At 45.0% G+C, this 17,980-nt stretch overlaps 1 protein-coding gene across 6 annotated transcripts in view; it reads left to right on the forward strand.

The window, feature by feature from the left end:
- Positions 1–17,980, forward strand: part of amph (amphiphysin) — a 208,070-nt gene that overhangs the window by 173,807 nt on the left and 16,283 nt on the right. For 2 of the 6 annotated variants that reach the window (XM_059645826.1, XM_059645827.1), the window contains one exon: positions 394–2,271. In XM_059645826.1, coding sequence (XP_059501809.1) covers positions 394–2,067 — 1,674 coding nt within the window. In that variant the 3' untranslated portion in view covers positions 2,068–2,271. The other 4 variants (XM_048529514.2, XM_059645824.1, XM_059645825.1 and 1 more) reach the window with 4 other exon arrangements.

Here is a 17,980-nt window from a genome sequence, read left to right on the forward strand (position 1 = left end):
TAAAGTCCCTGCAGTGCACAAAAGTGGCCCGTCAGTCTATTGAGTCTCTCCACAGAGCATCCCACCCATCCCCCATACCCCCACACGGGGCTTTTACCATGGCTAATCCATCTAATCGACATATCTCCGGGCACTACAAGGCAATTTTGAGCATGGCCAATCTACCTAACCCGCACATCTCCAGGAGGAAACTGGAGCACCTGGTTATATCTGACGCTACAATGCTGCTGGATATATTCATAATTAGTATATCTGGGATTGCTGTCATGTTTTTATATCATTTACATTGACTTGTGTTATTGTGTGGGAAGATTTGTGTTTCTTTTGCTCGTTTATCTTCATCTCTGCTTCTGTTATCTTTTATATCTGTCTTCACTCATCTTCTGTCTAAAGCCTGACTCTTCACAAAGTCTCTTCTGTCTCTGTAATCCGCCTGTGGAGGACAGCGCAGATGCTGGCGCACCAAGCGATGTCACTGCAGCAGTTTCTGAAGTAGTGGCCGGCCAGACCTGTGCACCACAATGGGGCTTAACCAACACTGGCCCACTCGCTAGCAGTGAGGAAGGAACTCTAGATGATACTCCCGGTGAAGCCCTGCCATGTTCTCAGGAACGGGAAGCTACAGGGAGCTGTGCTGCCCAACCAGCTGACAGCATTGCGAACCCTGTGTATCAGACTGAGGAAGACCAACAGGGTTCAGTCAATACAGAGAATTGGCAAGAGAGTCCATTAGACAAACAGGTAGACACTGAAATAATGGAGAGCAGGAAATGGCAGACAAATCTATGTGTAGAACAAGAGTGTGGCTCTCAGCTCTGTGTAGATCAGAAAGCACCCTTGTCCCCTATTGAACCCCAGGAGGGAGATGTAGAACTGATTGAAGGAGAAAGTCTGAGTGAGTTCAAACAAATAAGCAAGGAAGACAGTTTAGAACATTGTCATTCAGCAGGACAACTGGAAAATGAAGTAGCAGAGAATGCAGGTAAGATTCATGAGGCTGAAACCCACAGAGGCAATGGCACTGGTGATAATGATGCAGAAACAGAAGAATTGCACTTCAGCGAAAGGTTTGAGCAGAAGGATATCCACAGAAGCTATCAAAATGATCCTACTGCTGGCCAGTGTACAAAAGCTGAAATGCTACTTAACCACAACAGTGATAACATTGTAGATAGCCAGGAGGAGGAGGAGAACATTCCTGTTATGTGTTGGAAGGAAGATATTCCAAGTATCCAAGAAATTGAGGGAGTTGTTTGCATATATGAAGGGGACCAAAACCTTCCCCTTCGTGATCACACAGTTGATATTAGCTGCTACAACACAGACAGAACAGACCAGTGTCAGGATACAGGGAGCCAGTTTGAACAAATTCACACACAGAACAATGAAATAGGTAACACAACTAACACAGGAGAGGAAACAAGCCAATCAGGTGGAGCCTATGTTGATATTCCAGTTACCAATCAAGCAGATACGTTTCACAGAGATGTCAATAATGACAATAGACTTAGCCCCCAAAGGCTGGAGGTGGATCCCTGGAGCAGAGAAAAACATGAGATATGGCCAGACAACTGGGAGCCTACTATTAGCAGTGAAGAATGGGATTTCTGTAGCCCGCCAGAGGGGATGATTAATGGATTTGACCCTTGGTCATCATTTCAGGAGGGCCAAAGAGAGTTTGATTATCAAAATGAAGATGGAAGAAAAGCACATTTTTCTGAAAGGTTTAAAGAGAAAGTCAGTCCTATACCTGATACTAATGAATTTGGTGCTACCTGGGCTGGAGGCACATTGAGTGGTTCTGATAGGAATGAGGAAACTGAGTTACAGCAGGAATTATATGGGAGCTTTGAAAACATTAGTGATGGAAGCCAAACTAAAGATATGCATAGTTCCCAAATGTCCTATCCAACCGAAAACTTAAGCAACGCTAGCAACGAGAGTTCATCCAGTGCTAAAGATAATGAAACAAACTTCTCGGATCTATCGGAGGATGAGATTGCTAACCGGAGATACGGACTGTTATACCAGGAGCTAGATGCTGAAACAGAAGAGGTACCTTGTTAAGTGTTTAGTATAGAACAAAAGTTCTTAGGTAAACTATCGGCTAAATCTTCATTATCATCCCTGATTCATTCCTTTCCTTCAACTGTCTGTTGTTATATGCTATTCCTCCCAAAGGTCATCATAATAAGTAGCAACAGTGATACCTATCTTGTGTGTTATATTGGTTGCAGTGATAAAAGTGTATGTTAACTCAACATTTCATCTCTTTCTCCATTATTTTCAGATGCCCAGTGCTGCCTTTAATGGATTCACACAGGTAAGGTATTTCTGATAATTGCTGTACAGTCAGCTCACTCCAGTTGGTTTATTTTTTAAGTAGAGTTTCCAAGTTGCAGCCTTGTCTGACTGAGGACAGGACTGCCAAGGATAGAGGCAGTCAACACGTCCCCAGTGTTCAAGGGATAACGATCAAGAACATCAAATAGGCCAGTGCAACATTGTGCACTGTCCTTACCTGAAACAGGGGAACCCTCAATGTGCTCTAGAATGATGTCCACTTCACTTTGTCTCCTTTCATATTTCCACAGTCCAAGAGGGGAAATTGAAAGCAATCCATGTACATGTTGGTGATACAGAGAGTTATAAACTGATGTTAAAACCATAAGATTTGAAATGCATTTTAAATAAGACACGCTTGACCTAGGGCGGCATTCTTCAGAAGTTTCATATTTTAAATCACGCTCAAGACACTTGAATATGTAATCCTGACACTTGAAAGCAGTCAGTATGGGTAAATGGTAGCTCCGTGGTTACCACTGCTACCTTCCAGCAACAGGGCCCTGGGTTCGCTTCCATCCTCGGGCGACCGTCTGTCTGGCGTTTGCACACTCTCCCTGAGTCTGTGTGCATTTCTTCTGGGTGCTCCGGTTTCCTCCCACAGTCCAAGGATGTATCGGTTAGGTGGATTGGCCGTGCTAAATTGCCCGTAGTGTTCAGGGATGTGTAGGCTAAGTGGATTAGCCGTTAAAGATGTGGGTTTATAGGGATACCCAGAGGTGAGTCTGGGCGGGATGCTCTTTGGGGGGTCAGTGTGGACTCAACGGTTTGCTTCCAAACTGTGGGGATTCTATGATTCAGTCCTGAAGGAACAGTTGGAGGTGTTTGTTTTACATCAGGCTTTAAACCATCACCGGTGTTAGTAACAGGTCTCACAGCATATTTGGAAGAAAAGCAGGGAAATTGTTTTGGTGTACCTGGCAGGATTTAACTCTCAATGCCACAACCTAAAACAGATTGTTACCTCACTGCTGTTTGTGAAACCATGCTGTGATTCATCCCATAGCCAATGGAACAGTTTAAGTCCTACCGTTCTACACAGCCATTTGTAAACGGTGATGGGCAATTAAACAACTAACTGAAGAAAAGGGCCCAGAAATACCCCCATCCTCAGTGAATGGCTCAGTATATAAGTGAAAAATACTGTCCTGTGCAACTATCTTCCTTTGGACTAGAGATAATGGGAACTGCAGATGCTGGAGAATCTGAGATAACAAAGTGTGGAGCTGGATGAACACAGCAGGCCAAGCAGCATCTCAGGACACAAAAGCTGACGTTTCGGGCCTAGACCCTTGATCAGAAAAGGGGGATGGGGAGAGGATTCTGAAATAAATAAGTAGAGAGGGGGAGGTGGACCAAAGATGGATAGAGGAGAGTTGCAGTGGGAGAGAGATCCCCTGAGGTTGGTCCGGAGGGGAACTTCTTCAGAATAGGCATCCTGGAAGAGGCTTCGCAGTGGGGTTAAAATTGTGACCAGAGATAATGGGAACTGCAGATGCTGGAGAATTCGAGATAACAAAGTGTGGAGCTGGATGAACACAGCAGGCCAAGAGCATCTTAGGACCACAAAAGTGCTTGGCCTGCTGTGTTCATCCAGCTCCACACTTTCCTTTGGACGAGATATGACTTTAACCAGCAGAAAATTTTCCTGCTGATTGTCACATGTTTCGGTTTTGCTTTGGCTTTGAGGTGCCATGCTTGGTTAAATACTGCGTTGATGTCAAAAATAGCTACTCTCACCTTTCCTCTTAAACTTATATCCATGCCTGGACTAAGGTATACAAGATCCATTGCAGAAATTGCTATCCACCATCCATGTGACATCTACCAGAGATAGTAGGAACTGCAGGTGTTGGAGAATCTGAGATAACAAGGTGTAGAACTGGATGAACAAAGCAGGGATAAATTTCTGAAGAAGGCTCTAGGCCCAAAACATCGGCCTTCCTGCTCCTCTGATGCTGCTTGGCCAGTTGTGTTCATCCAGCTCTACACCTTGTCATCTCGTGTGACAGCTGCCACCTAGGACAAGGACAGCACTACTGCCTGCAAAGTTCCTTTCTAAGCCTCATATCATCCTGACTTTGGAATATGTCATTGTTCCTTTACTGTCACTGGGTCAAAATCCTGAAACTCTCTTCCCAACAGCACTTTGAGTGCACCAACCACCATGGACCGGTTTAAGTTCAACATCACCTTTTCAAGGGCAATTAGTGATGGGTAATAAATGCTAGCCTTGCTAATCACTCCCATATCCCATTAAAGAATAAGTGAGAGTCGGCTACTGTATTTCTCCACCTAGAACAGTGACTATACTTCCATAAGTATTTTCACTGGAACTCCTGATGATAATTGACCAAGAGAGTATTTTGTATGTACACTCAGCTTGTGCTACATCCACCAGTGCATGCGTTGTCTCTGCCACCACCAACATTATACCCATTCCAGTGATAATGGGACTCTCAGAGAGTCTCTCTGATGAAAGGTCTAGGCCCAAAACGTCAGCTTTTGTGCTCCTGAGATGCTGTTTGGCCTGCTGTGTTCATCCAGCTTCACACTTTGTTATCTTGTACCCATTCCAGTATTGGTTTGAACTGCACAATTGCTAACATGTTTCATTCAGTCAATCTCTCCAATGCATCTTATCTCCCACTGTCCTGATCACTTTGCTGGCCCAAGTCCTACCTCTCACCACCCCCCTCTCCATACCTCACCACTCTCTCGCGATGTTTTTCCCCAAGTCATCACTGCCCTTCTCCCCAGCCCTTACTGTATCTCGTGTTTTATCTCACTGACTAGTGTGCTGGAAATCAAGCTCCACTTTTCCTTCACAAACATTAAATATTTTAAAATGAGTACACAAATTTCGCCAATTTACCTGATTTTCAGACCCAGGTCGATACAACACATGGATTAGGGTTCAGTACTGAACAAGAATAACTATTTCAATTAATTACTCTCACACAACAAGTAAACGGTTATAGAATGGCAGTATATAACACTATAAATTAAAACCATAATCCCTTTATAATGACCCCTCAGACACGGACAGACAGACAGACATACACATGCATGCACACACATACATGCACACGCACGCGCACACGCACACACAGACAATGGACAATAGTTTATGGGTAGAGGAAATTTGACAGCAATCCAGTGGTTCCTAAATTGTTGAGATGATCCTTATGATTCTTAGGCTGGTTAGAACATTGTTTTACAGTCACTTCTTTCTGAATATTTCCACTGATTTGCAAGAGACAAAAGGTGGCTGGATCGCTTGTAAAATGTCGCTGACCCATCAGTTATAAGCACATCTTACAGCAAATGCTGAAGAAAAGATGAACTGGTTTTCTTCAGATTTATAATGGGTTTTAGCTGCAGAGAACTGAGACACGGCACCTGAGCTGGTAGAGATGAAAACCCTTCTTTGTAGCTTGCTCTTAGCCCCAAGCTGCCCACTTACCTGCAACCAATCACATGATTGTTAGCAGACAAAAGGCTCTTGTCATCAGTAACTGATCACTAGTCCATAGACCAATCAGCTTCTTGTTGCCACCCAACTGCATCCAGACATAGAACTCCTCAGTTCCAATTCATCTGAAACCAGTTTAATCATTGCTTCTTCAAATAACTACACAATGATTGCCGTAAGTATCAGATTGAACGCTTCTCCAACCATGCGCCAATCCTTTAAAACATCGCTTTTTTAACAACAATTCTTTCTTATTTCAGTCCACAGTTTCAAAACTCACAAAATAAAAAGACACAGATCTTACATTTGTAAAGACCGTATCTTTTATTTATTTTCCTGTATTTTTAATAATGAGCGGAAATGGGAAAAATAGCTGTTAAAAAACCCAAAGATTGCAGTAAGGATTATTATACTTTTGAAAAGCAATTTAAATGACACTGATTGGAAGTGCTGTTTACTGTATGTGGAAGAAATAACAGGTGGTCCATTTGCAAATGAAATAGAGCCAAGGGGGGTGTACAAAAGTTGGGGGTCGGGGTGCCCTGGCCAGCAAAAGGTAGATGATTAGTCAGGGGAATGGTAGCCAGTTGTCAATGACAAAGGCCTGTCAAAAGCTATGTGTTTAGTTCCAAGGAAGCTGCTCAGCTTGTGGATGTAGATGTTTGGTCAGAAGCCTTTGGACATACAGCGAGGTAGGGCTGTCCTTTTCTCTGCAGTTAAAAACAAAATTCATGCCTGAGAAAAGCCTGTTTATTTCTCTCCTCAGTTGATGCAAGCTGTGGCTCTTATCCAATAAGGCAAGGACTTTGAAAATATGAACCAATCATTCTCTGCCTTGTGCAAATGAGCAAAAGTACCAGGAGAAAGAAGATTAAGACATAGCAGATCCCGACAAGCCAAAAGGATTATCTCAGTAAAGTCTATGGGCAGGAACCATTCAACTGCCCTCCTAGACTTACCATAAGACCTTAAGACCATAAGACATAGGAGTGGAAGTAAGGCCATTCAGCCCATCAAGTCCACTCCGCCATTTAAACCATGACTGATGGGTATTTCAACTCCACTTCCCTGCACTCTCCCCGTAGCTCTTGATTCCTTGTGAGATCAAGAATTTGTCGATCTCTGCCTTGAAGTCATCCAACATCCCAGCCTCCACTGCAATCTGCGGCAATGAATTTCACAAGCCCACCACTCTCTGGCTGAAGAAATGTCGTCTCATTTCCATTTTAAATTTACCCCCTCTAATTTTAAGGCTGTGCCCACGGGTCCTAGTCTCCCCGCCTAACGGAAACAACTTCCTAGCGCCCACCCCTTCTAAACCATACATTATCTTGTAAGTTTCTATTAGATCTCCCCTCAACCTTCTAAACTCTAATGAGTACAATCCCAGGATCCTTAGCCATTCATCATACGTTAAACCTACCATTCCAGGGATCATCCGTGTGAATGTCCGCTGCACACGCTGCAGGGCTAGTATGTCCTTCCTGAGGTGTGGGGCCCTCTGCCCATAGCACCCATTTTGATTTGTGTGTGTGTGTATATAGGCAGTTTATAGCAGGGTTAGAGTTTCAATTAATAAAGTTATATATTGACAGTTTACAATTGTTTGCGTGTAGCTATAGCCTATTTACTTGTAAGAAGTAGTAATTCCTGTTATGTACAGAAACCTGGTCCATGCTTCTTGTTGACCTGGATCTAAGATACTGGCAAATTGGGGAAATTTGCATACTTTTAAAAATCTTTAAATTTTTTGATCACTTCAATTGCCACCATGCTGTCCCTTTTGCCCAAAGATGTGCAGGGTAGGTGGATTGGCCATGCTAAATTGCCCATAGCGTTCAGGGAGGTGTAGATTAGGTGGCTTATAGGGGGTTGGGTCTCGGTGGGATGCTCCAAGATTTGGTGTGTACTTGTTGGGCCGAAGGGCCTGTTTCCCCACTGTAGGGATTCTATATCTTCTGTAAGAGTAGGGTTTGATTTCCAGCACACTATCCCAGCAGGGTTTAAAACCCTCACCACAACCTTCATCACCATTACCCCTAACTCTACCCATGTCTCCTTCTGTCCTGCCTTTCCTGCTTATTTGTTCAGGCTTCAGTGCCTGTCTCCCACCCCCTTCACTACCCCTGTCCCAAACACTCCCTGGCCCTCAGCCTAGCCCTTCACCTTAACCCTAACCTATCCCTGTCTCCCAAATACTCACTGCCCTCATCCCAATCCTTTCTTTCCCTCTTCATAGTTATCCCTACACTACTCCATTGCTCTTCATTGCCCGTCTCACTGTCTCGCTCCCTAGACCACACTGTCCTGCTTCCCCGGCCTCATTACCCCACTTCTCAGGCCTCACTGCCCCTCTCCCAGGCCTCACTGCCCCTCTCCCTAGGTCACACCGCCCCTCTTCCCAGGCCTCACTGTGACTCTCTCTACGCCTCACTGCCCATTTCCCCAAGCCGTGCTGCTGCTGTGCAGGCCTCACTGTCCCTTCCCACTCCCCACTCCCCACACAAAGACACATCATGCTACCACTCTGCAAACTGCTCTGTCACCCTCCCCACAGTTCTAGTGACTAGATTACGTTATCAGGGATATCAGGTGATGTTAGGTCTCATGGAAGTGGAACCTGATGGAGGTAGATTCTGCTGAAGTCCTGTTGAACTGTGACTCTGTAGGTAGTGTAAATAGTAATATGGGTTCAATAGTTTGCATTAGTGTAGTTTCCAGTCCTCATCTTGATTGTGATACTTATACAAGAACAATAATCCAGAAGTTTCCATTCATCTATTTAAATAATATTCCATCTTTAAATTTTTTTCACCAAAAGACTTGACCCCACACTTTCAGACATTCAACTCCATTTGCCAAGTGTTTATGCTGTCACTCAACTTAGGAACATCGGAACATATAGTTTTCTGCTTTCTGACTCTGTCCTTGACTAAGGTTCACATCAACAGTTTCTGATCCACTGGAACCCTCCTGGAATCCAGTGAGTTCTGGTACATGTCAACCAATGCTTCTACTGTCTGTGCAGCCTCTTCCTCTGAAGCTTGGATGCTGGTCACCAAGTACTGATGACCTTCAATCCCCATCAACCTGATGAATACTCTGTTCCTCATGATAGCAACGTGGCAAGACCTTTCTCACCACTAGCCCGCCTTGATATCTTTGGGATGTTTACAGTTGACAGACTCTGATATTTTCAAGTGAATGCTGAGTGCTGAACAAGATATCAGGAGAACTCCCTGCTTCCTTACCAATACAGTAGTACCATTGGTTCTTTGGGCAAACCAACACTCATCCATGAAACAGTTAGATGCAACACAAAGCAACCCTTCCCTTGCTGTCATGTTGAAGCATCAATTTAAATTAGATTTAAATTGTGGAGGTTGGAATGAAGCCAAAGTCTGTGATTCTGATCAACATGCTATCAATTCTGACATTTAATAATGTTTCACAACAACATTACCTCTGACCAAGGATTCTTGAGGATAATACAATGCTGGAGCTTGTGCAGATACATATTAATGGGACTTCTGACGGATGAAAGTATCTTCCAGCTGTGCTCCTTACCCTGTTTTGCACGATTAGATTAATCCTCAAGAGCTGTGACGTAGATTAGTTTAGCAGAATCATGGCTGTTATTCCTCAGGTTCGGTGAAATACATTATCCCCCTATATTCCTTTCCTCTTCTGACTCACATTTTTCCTTTTGATGCCTGTACCTTATTAAAGTTGGATGTTAACATCACTGAGGGAGCCACGGAGCTGTCAAATCAAAGCATGTTTGATACAGTGGTGAGTCACATTTCCTCTGGAGCTTTCTAATTCCATAATCTGATTTTCAGTGGCCTTGCTATCAGACAATATGTTCTGCAGGGTGTACAATGTACCGTAAGGTGCTGGGTGGAGGGAATGTTTGTAAATGTTAGTTTATGTTCTGCACAATAGTAGGTCTCGTTAAATTTGTATTGGAAACTTGATTTGGGTGTAATAACTAAGCTACCTTATGTTACAAGTTTACCAACAGACTTGGATTGAAGTTACAATCTAACCAAGGCAATTTGAGAGTTTGAATTCAGCTTTTCTTTTAAAGTCTGAAAATGAAAAATAAGCGTCAGTAAACTGGCCTTAAAGCTCTTGGATTGTTGACTATATCTTGTCGGGATGGAAAATTGCTACTTTTACCTGGTCTAACACACATAGTCCTCCAGTTCCACATAAATGTGCTTTACTCTTAACTGCCCTCAGTAGTATAATTCAAAATCTAATTTTAATGCTGTGGTATTCTGGGAGTTGTAAGCATTGAATTCCTGTAAAAACAACATTCAGAGACCTTTGATAGTAAGTTGCAGCTATGAAAGTGGTTTATGAGTGAGACTTTTGCTTCCTTTTTATATTGTGTGAAGTTTTTATATCATGCATATTTGAAGCGCTAACACAGCTGCCTGACCATACTTTTCAAAGATCAATGCAGAATCCTCTCTTGCTGAAAAACCCAAGGCACCAGCAGCAGGTACTGAGCTACCCCAGGATGCTCTCTCTGCTGTGCCCAGTGTCTCTGCTGCAGAGGAGGTTGAGGTTGACTGCGGACTGGTTTCACTCACAGTAAGTGCTTAATTCATCCCATCATCACAGCCACCCCCACTTCAGTATTGCTCAGGAGCACTGGTGTTTTTATGGTTCGGTTTTGCATGTGTGCATTTCTCTTCACCCTAACTCTCCCATCCTAGCCCCCATACCATCTGTTTTCCATCTTCATTTAAGTTCAGTGATAATGGGAACTGCAGATGCTGGAGATTCCAAGATAACAAAGTGTGAAGCTGGATGAACACAGCAGGCCAAGCAGCATCTTGGGAGCACAAAAGCTGATGTTTCGGGCCTAAACCCTTCATCAGAGAGCCTCTCTGATGAAGGGTCTAGGCCCAAAACGTCAGCTTTTGTGCTCCTGAGATGCTGCTTGGCCTGCTGTGTTCATCCAGTTTCACACTTTGTTATCTTCATTTAAGTTCAGCTATGTTTAAGTATTCATTCTCTGACTGCAATTGTAAGTATGCTTCTGCCATTTAAATGACTGCAGAAATGAATGCCTAAACCACAGTAATGGGCCTGATATTATACACATAACTTGTGTAATACCAAATATATTTTCAGTACTTAGTTATTAATTTGTCTGTACTGTTCTCTAACCCAGCATAAAACACTATATCTCTGTGTGCTGCTATATGCGATATTGTCTATGTCTTAGTGTCCATATGTGTGTACGTTGATATCTGTCTGTGTATTTGTACATGCTTATAACATAGACACATACTTAAGACATCTGTAGCACTTTGGACAAGCTTAAAGGACTGTTTGCGCCTTTAGCAGAAAATGTTTGTGTTCAGAGTTGTTTTTATTTTATCCTAGCTTTCATTTACAATTTATTCTGTTATTCCCCTGTCACCAAAGAGGAGAAAGAAGAACAATGGTGTGTGGCCTGCAAATGACATTCCCTCTAATTTTCTTTCTTTACTTCCTAGCGTAGAAGGAACCGATAGATAATAGTGTTTCCTAAATGACAAGCCTGACACTAGAAGCACAGATATCCTGAGTGCCACCTGTACCGGGACATACCCCCTTCACTCCACCGTGATTCAACAGTCCACGAACCATAGGGCTACACCATGATGTTCCATGGTATAACAGGTTGATGCTCTGAGGAACTGCCTCACTAGTCCTAAAGGAAATTACCGCAGACGCTGGAACTCTGAAATAATACAATGTTAAGGATACTTACCAAGTCAGTCACCATCTGTGGACAGAAAAAAAGTTAATATTTCATTGGAACTGGGTAGTTAGAGATGTAGTAGGTTTTAAGCAAGTGAAAGGCTGGGATGCAGTTACAGGAGACTAAATGACAAAATGGTTGGTAGTACAGGGTAATGGGGTAAGCAAGGAAACAGAAGGTGTGCTCAGATGAGGGATGAATGTCAGAATGATGAACAACTATTGTCGGAAAGCATGAAGTAAGTGAGAATAAGACTGAAACCAGCAAAGAAAAATAAAACCAAACGGTTATAGTCTGAAATGGTTGATTCATTGTTAAACCTTCTTTGCAGAAATTGCTTTAAGTCTGCTAATGTGAACCCCCCAGCTTCCACTGGCTTGCTTTTTTAATACTCCACCTGTTCTCATTTCTTTGCCCTGAGCCTCCTGCAATGTTCCAGTATTGCTTATTGCAAGCTTAAGGAATAGAATATCATCTTTTGTTTAGGGGCTTAATTCATAACCTTCCAGAGTCAACATTGAGTTCAGCAATTTCAGATTGTAACCTCTACTCACATTTCTCTCTCATTACTAGATTTGCTTTTTCCACCAGAGATTTCCTTGCTTTGGCTTTCAGATGATGGCTGTTCATCATTCTGCCTCGTCCAACCTATATTTTGTTTCAGCAAAAACAGAAATTGCAGGAGAAACTCAGCAATTCTGGCAGCATCTGTGGGGAGAAAGCAGAGTCTAATGTTTTGATTCTGGTGACTCTTTGTCAGAACTGATAGCAGCTGAGGAAAAGTGGTACTTATGCTGAAGAGATTATTGTAGGGGACAGGGGAATGAGTGGGTAGGTGGAGATAGAGACCAGAGAGATGCAGATATGAAAAGGTTAGGCAGTCAAGAGGATTCTTAATAGTTAGCCACGTCAGGAGAGAGCCTGAAAATATGATGATGAGACCTAAGAGAAGGAAAGAATGGATAAGTTAAGCTGAAAGCATCTCAAATAATGTGATAACAGTGTGTAGAGCTGGAAGAACACAGCAGGCCAAGCAGCATCTTTGGAGCAGAAAGCTGACGTTTCTGTCCTAGACCCTTCATCACCTGCTCCTAAGATGCTGCTTGGCCTGCTGTGCTCATCCAGCTCTACACCTTGTTATCTCTGCAGTTCCTATTAACTCAAATAATGTGATAATAGGACGAGGAGTGGGTGAGATTGGATGGGCTGTGCTAAAAGCAACTCACGTCATTGACAGGATCAGGGTATGGAGGGTTTGGTAAAAAGCTTGGAAAGATGTGATCAGGCTGTAATGTTATTGAACTCAATGTTGAGACCTGGAGCCTTCAGGGTGCCCAAGTGGAAAATGAGATCCTGTTCCTCAACTTTGCATGGAGATTTGCTGGACCTTGCACACCAGAACTAGCACATGACATGAGCGTAGATATGTTGTGTGTATATTCGCTACCTATATTTTCATCTGTCAGGGAACGTTGCCAATATAGGAGTAAGAACAGAAGTCCTGATGTCGAGTCTTGATGACCATTCTGGGTTGGCTGAGCTCAGGAATAGACAGGCCATTACCCTTCTCCTTTTTCTCACAGATTCTCATCAGATATTCTGCGTATTCACAGAACTTTCTGTTTTTAAGCATAATCGCAGTGGTTTTGTCTTGGTACAAATTCATAGTCTGAATGTCCATGTTTTCAAAAGATGCACTGCCTATCATTGTGCTGTTTAATAGATTGTGGAGTCCATCTCAGTATTGAAGTGTTGTTTGTCTGTGATCCTATTGTCATGTTCATAAAAAGCACCCATTGCTTGAAACCGCTTAGAAAAACCATCTTAGCCAACCAACCATCCTAGAGATCGCATCATGTTCTAATACTTAGCAGTACTGAATTTAAAATACGATTCTTGAGGGACATTCAGTTAAAATAATTCCCTTTTCTTCCCATCAAGGAAATTAAGGAGCCTGAGGTGCAGAAGCCAGCTGATGGTGCTGAGACCGATAGCACTGAGGTATGTAAACAGTACCTCAATAACTGGACAAAAGAGTAAATAATCTGCTCAAGTTAAATATCTTTGACCAAATCTCATCCCTACCAATAGTCCTATGCAAATGGAACTGTTTCTTGTGTGTCAGAGATACTTGGTCAACTTATTAAAAAAAAATGGACAGGGATATTCCAGCTAATAAAATGTGAGGCTAGATGAACACAGCAGGCCAAGCAGCATCTCAGGAGCACAAAAGCTGACGTTTCGGGCCTAGACCCTTCATCAGAGAGGGGGATGGGGGGAGGGAACTGGAATAAATAGGTAGAGAGGGGGAGGCGGACCGAAGATGGAGAGTAAAGAAGATAGGTGGAGAAGGTGTGGGTGGGGAGGTAGGGAGGGGATAGGTCAGTCCAGGGAAGACGGACAGGTCAAGGAGGTGGGATGAGGTTAGTAGGTAGCTGGGGGTGCGGCTTGGGGTGGGAGGAAGGGATGGGTGAGAGGAAGAACCGGTTAGGGAGGCAGAGACAGGTTGGACTGGTTTTGGGATGCAGTGGGTGGGGGGGAAGAGCTGGGCTGGTTGTGTGGTGCAGTGGGGGGAGGGGATGAACTGGGCTGGTTTAGGGATGCAGTGGGGGAAGGGGAGATTTTGAAACTGGTGAAGTCCACATTGATACCATATGGCTGCAGGGTTCCCAGGCGGAATATGAGTTGCTGTTCCTGCAACCTTCGGGTGGCATCATTGTGGCAGTGCAGGAGGCCCATGATGGACATGTCATCAAGAGATGGGCCTCCTGCACTGCCACAATGATGCCACCCGAAGGTTGCAGGAACAGCAACTCATATTCCGCCTGGGAACCCTGCAGCCATATGGTATCAATGTGGACTTCACCAGTTTCAAAATCTCCCCTTCCCCCACTGCATCCCTAAACCAGCCCAGTTCATCCCCTCCCCCCACTGCACCACACAACCAGCCCAGCTCTTCCCCCCCACCCACTGCATCCCAAAACCAGTCCAACCTGTCTCTGCCTCCCTAACCGGTTCTTCCTCTCACCCATCCCTTCCTCCCACCCCAAGCCGCACCCCCAGCTACCTACTAACCTCATCCCACCTCCTTGACCTGTCCGTCTTCCCTGGACTGACCTATCCCCTCCCTACCTCCCCACCCACACCTTCTCCACCTATCTTCTTTACTCTCCATCTTCGGTCCGCCTCCCCCTCTCTACCTATTTATTCCAGTTCCCTCCCCCCATCCCCCTCTCTGATGAAGGGTCTAGGCCCGAAACGTCAGCTTTTGTGCTCCTGAGATGCTGCTTGGCCTGCTGTGTTCATCCAGCCTCACATTTTATTATCTTGGAATCTCCAGCATCTGCAGTTCCCATTATCAGGGATATTCCAGCTGTTGTGTGTAGTTTATCGCTGATTTTATTGTGTACCAAGGCTGAACCAGCACTGGTGGTAATGCAGGATTTGAGAAAACAAGGAAGTAAGGGCTACATTTAGCGCATTGACAAGGCTTCTGTTTTACAATGGTTCAATACATTTCAACTCTGGCTTTGTTACATGCTGTTTTTTTTAAAAATCATGTGTGTTTCTGCAGATCAAATTGAGTTAATCTGTCAGATTTTCTCTGACTACCTGCAGAGTACGTTATAATGAGTAATCCGATGAATGCTTTCTCTCTAGCTGAGTGTATGTCCATGGGTTCTAGTGTTTGGGAATCTGTAATAGCAGGATGGAGTACTCACACAGCAGCCACTTTCCAATATGACCTGCACAGTTACAATCGGCTGAATGATCTTCTTTGTTGTAGGATTGTATGGGGGCATTTAACTCCTCCCTGCGTCCAGAAAAACATAGTTTAGTGTGTTAATGATGTGTGGGCAATCAGGTCTCCTGAGCCTATACATTGTGGAGCTGGAGGAACACAGCAGGTCAGACAGCATCAGAGGAGCAGAAAGTTGACATTTCGTGTCTGGACCTTTCATCAGGTCTGGGGAGGGGAAGGGGAGCTGGGGAGTAAATAGAAAGAGGAGGGACGAGGCTGGGGAAGCTGGCTGGGATGGTTATAGGTCAGTGCAGGTAGGGAGCAGTGTGGTTTGGACAGTGGGAAGGGTAGGGAGGATAGGTGGGAGAGAGGATGGACCGGTTGTATCTGGTCAAGGAGGTGGGGATGAAAGGGGGGTCGGACGTGGGATGAGGCAGGGGGTGGGGACATTTTGAAACTGGTAAATTTTATGTTGAGGCCATTGGATGAGGCAGAATATGAGATGTTGCTCCTCCAGCTTGTGGATGGTGTCATTGTGACACTGGAGGAGGCCCAGGATGGACATGTCACCCAGGGAGTGGGAGGGGGAGTTAAAATGGTTAGCACCCTGCAGGAGATGCTACATCTGCCCCTACATCTCTCCCTCACCTCTGTCCAAGGCCCAAGACAAAGTTTCCAAATCTGACAGGGATTCAACTGCACATTGTCCAGCCCTCAACAAATTTTCCTTTAACTCCCCCCACTTCCTACAAACTAAAGGGGTGGCTATGAGCACCCACATGGCTCTGAGCTGTGCCTCTTGGTAGGGTATGTGGAACAGCCCCTCTTCCGCTGTTACATCAGCACCATCCCTCACCTCTTCCTCCACTACATTGATGACTGTATCGGTGCTGCCTTGTGCTCCCATGCAGAGCTTGAACTTTACCAAAACCTTTCACCCCAACCTCAAATTCACCTGGACCATCTCCAATATCTCCCTCCCTTTCCTGGACCTCTCTGTGTCCATCTCTGGTGACTGCCTCAGCACCGACATCTATTCCAAGCCCACCGACTCCCACAGCCACCTGGAGTACACCTCCTCTCACCCATCTTCCTGCAAGTTTATTTTCATTAGAAAGACGGAGATATTAGGATTATTTTCATTAGAAAGACAGAGATTGAGGGGGGAACCTGATTGAGGTCTACAAAATCACAAGGGGTATAGACAGAGTGGATAGCAAGACGCTTTATCCAAGAGTGGGGGACTCAATTACTAGGGGTCATGAGTTCAAAGTGAGGAGGAAAGTTTAAGGGAGATATGCGTGGAAAGTTCTTTACACAGAGGGTGGTGGGTGCCTGGAACGTGTTGCCAGCGGAGGTGGTAGACGTAGACACATTAGCGTCTTTAAAGATATATCTGGACAGGTATGTGGATGGATAGGGAGCAAATGGACACAGACCCTTAGAAAGTAGATAACAAGTTAGACAGAGGATCTCGATCGGCACAGGCTTGGAGGGCCGAAGGGCCTGTTCCTGTGCTGTAGGTTTCTTTGTTCTATCCCCTCCTCCCAATTCCTCTGCCTCTGTCACGTTTGTTCCCGAGATGGAGCATTCCCCTCACTTACACCCCAGATGTCCTCCTACTTCAAGGATCACAACTGTCCCCCCTCTATTGGTCCAAATTGTGTTTCCCACACTTCTGCCCTCAAAGCCCCTCCCCCCAACAAAAATAAAGACACAGTCCCCCTTGTCCTCACATACCCACCAATACCCAAGTATCATTCTCTGTCACTTCTGCCACCCACAACCCGACCCCACTGCCAAAGAGCCATTTCCCTCCCAATCCCTATCTGACTTTTGCAGAGTCCACTCACTCTGTGACCCCATCATCCACTCCACTCTCCCCACCAACCCCACCACCCCGAACACCTCTCCCTGCAACCGCAGGAAGTGTTTCACCTGCCCCTACACCTCCCCACTCATCTCCATCCAAGTCCCAAAGCAAACTTTCCAAATTTGACCTGTACATCCTCCACAGGTGCCAACCATTTCCACTCCTCCTCCCACTCCCTGGGCGACATGTCCATCCTGGGCCTCCTGCAGTGTCACAATGACACCACCCACAAACTGAAGGAGCAGCACCTCATATTCCACCTCGGGAGCCTACAGCCCAATGGTCTAAACATAGGATTTACCAGTTTCAAAATCTCCCTACCACCAGCCTCATCCCATATCCAACCGTCCCTCTCATCCCTGCCTCCTTGACCGGACACAACTTGCCCATCTTCTCTCCCACCTATCCACACCACCCTTCCCAGTGACCAATCCCTAATACTCCCTACCTGCACCCACCTATCATCATCCCAACTGCCTCCCCCTAGCCCCACCCCTCCTCCCTCTATTTATTTCCCAGCTCCCTTCCCCTTCCTCGGTTCTGATGAAGGGCCCCAACACAAAATGTTGACTTTCCTGATGCAGCCTGACCTGCTGTGTATTGGCTCTGACTCCAGTATCTGCAGTTCTCGCTGTCTCTGAGGTATCTTGAGCCTTGTGGAAACAGAAGCTACCTTCCCAATTCCCTGCTAGATCCAGCCTTGGCAATGCCCCATATCCCCCAGTCTTCTAATCTCAGTTCAACCTTTTTGAGGAGTTTAACTAAGCTTATTCACCCCATTTC

This window comes from Stegostoma tigrinum, chromosome 5 (genome assembly GCF_030684315.1).
Source record: "Stegostoma tigrinum isolate sSteTig4 chromosome 5, sSteTig4.hap1, whole genome shotgun sequence".
NCBI classification, from domain to species: Eukaryota; Metazoa; Chordata; class Chondrichthyes; order Orectolobiformes; family Stegostomatidae; genus Stegostoma; species Stegostoma tigrinum.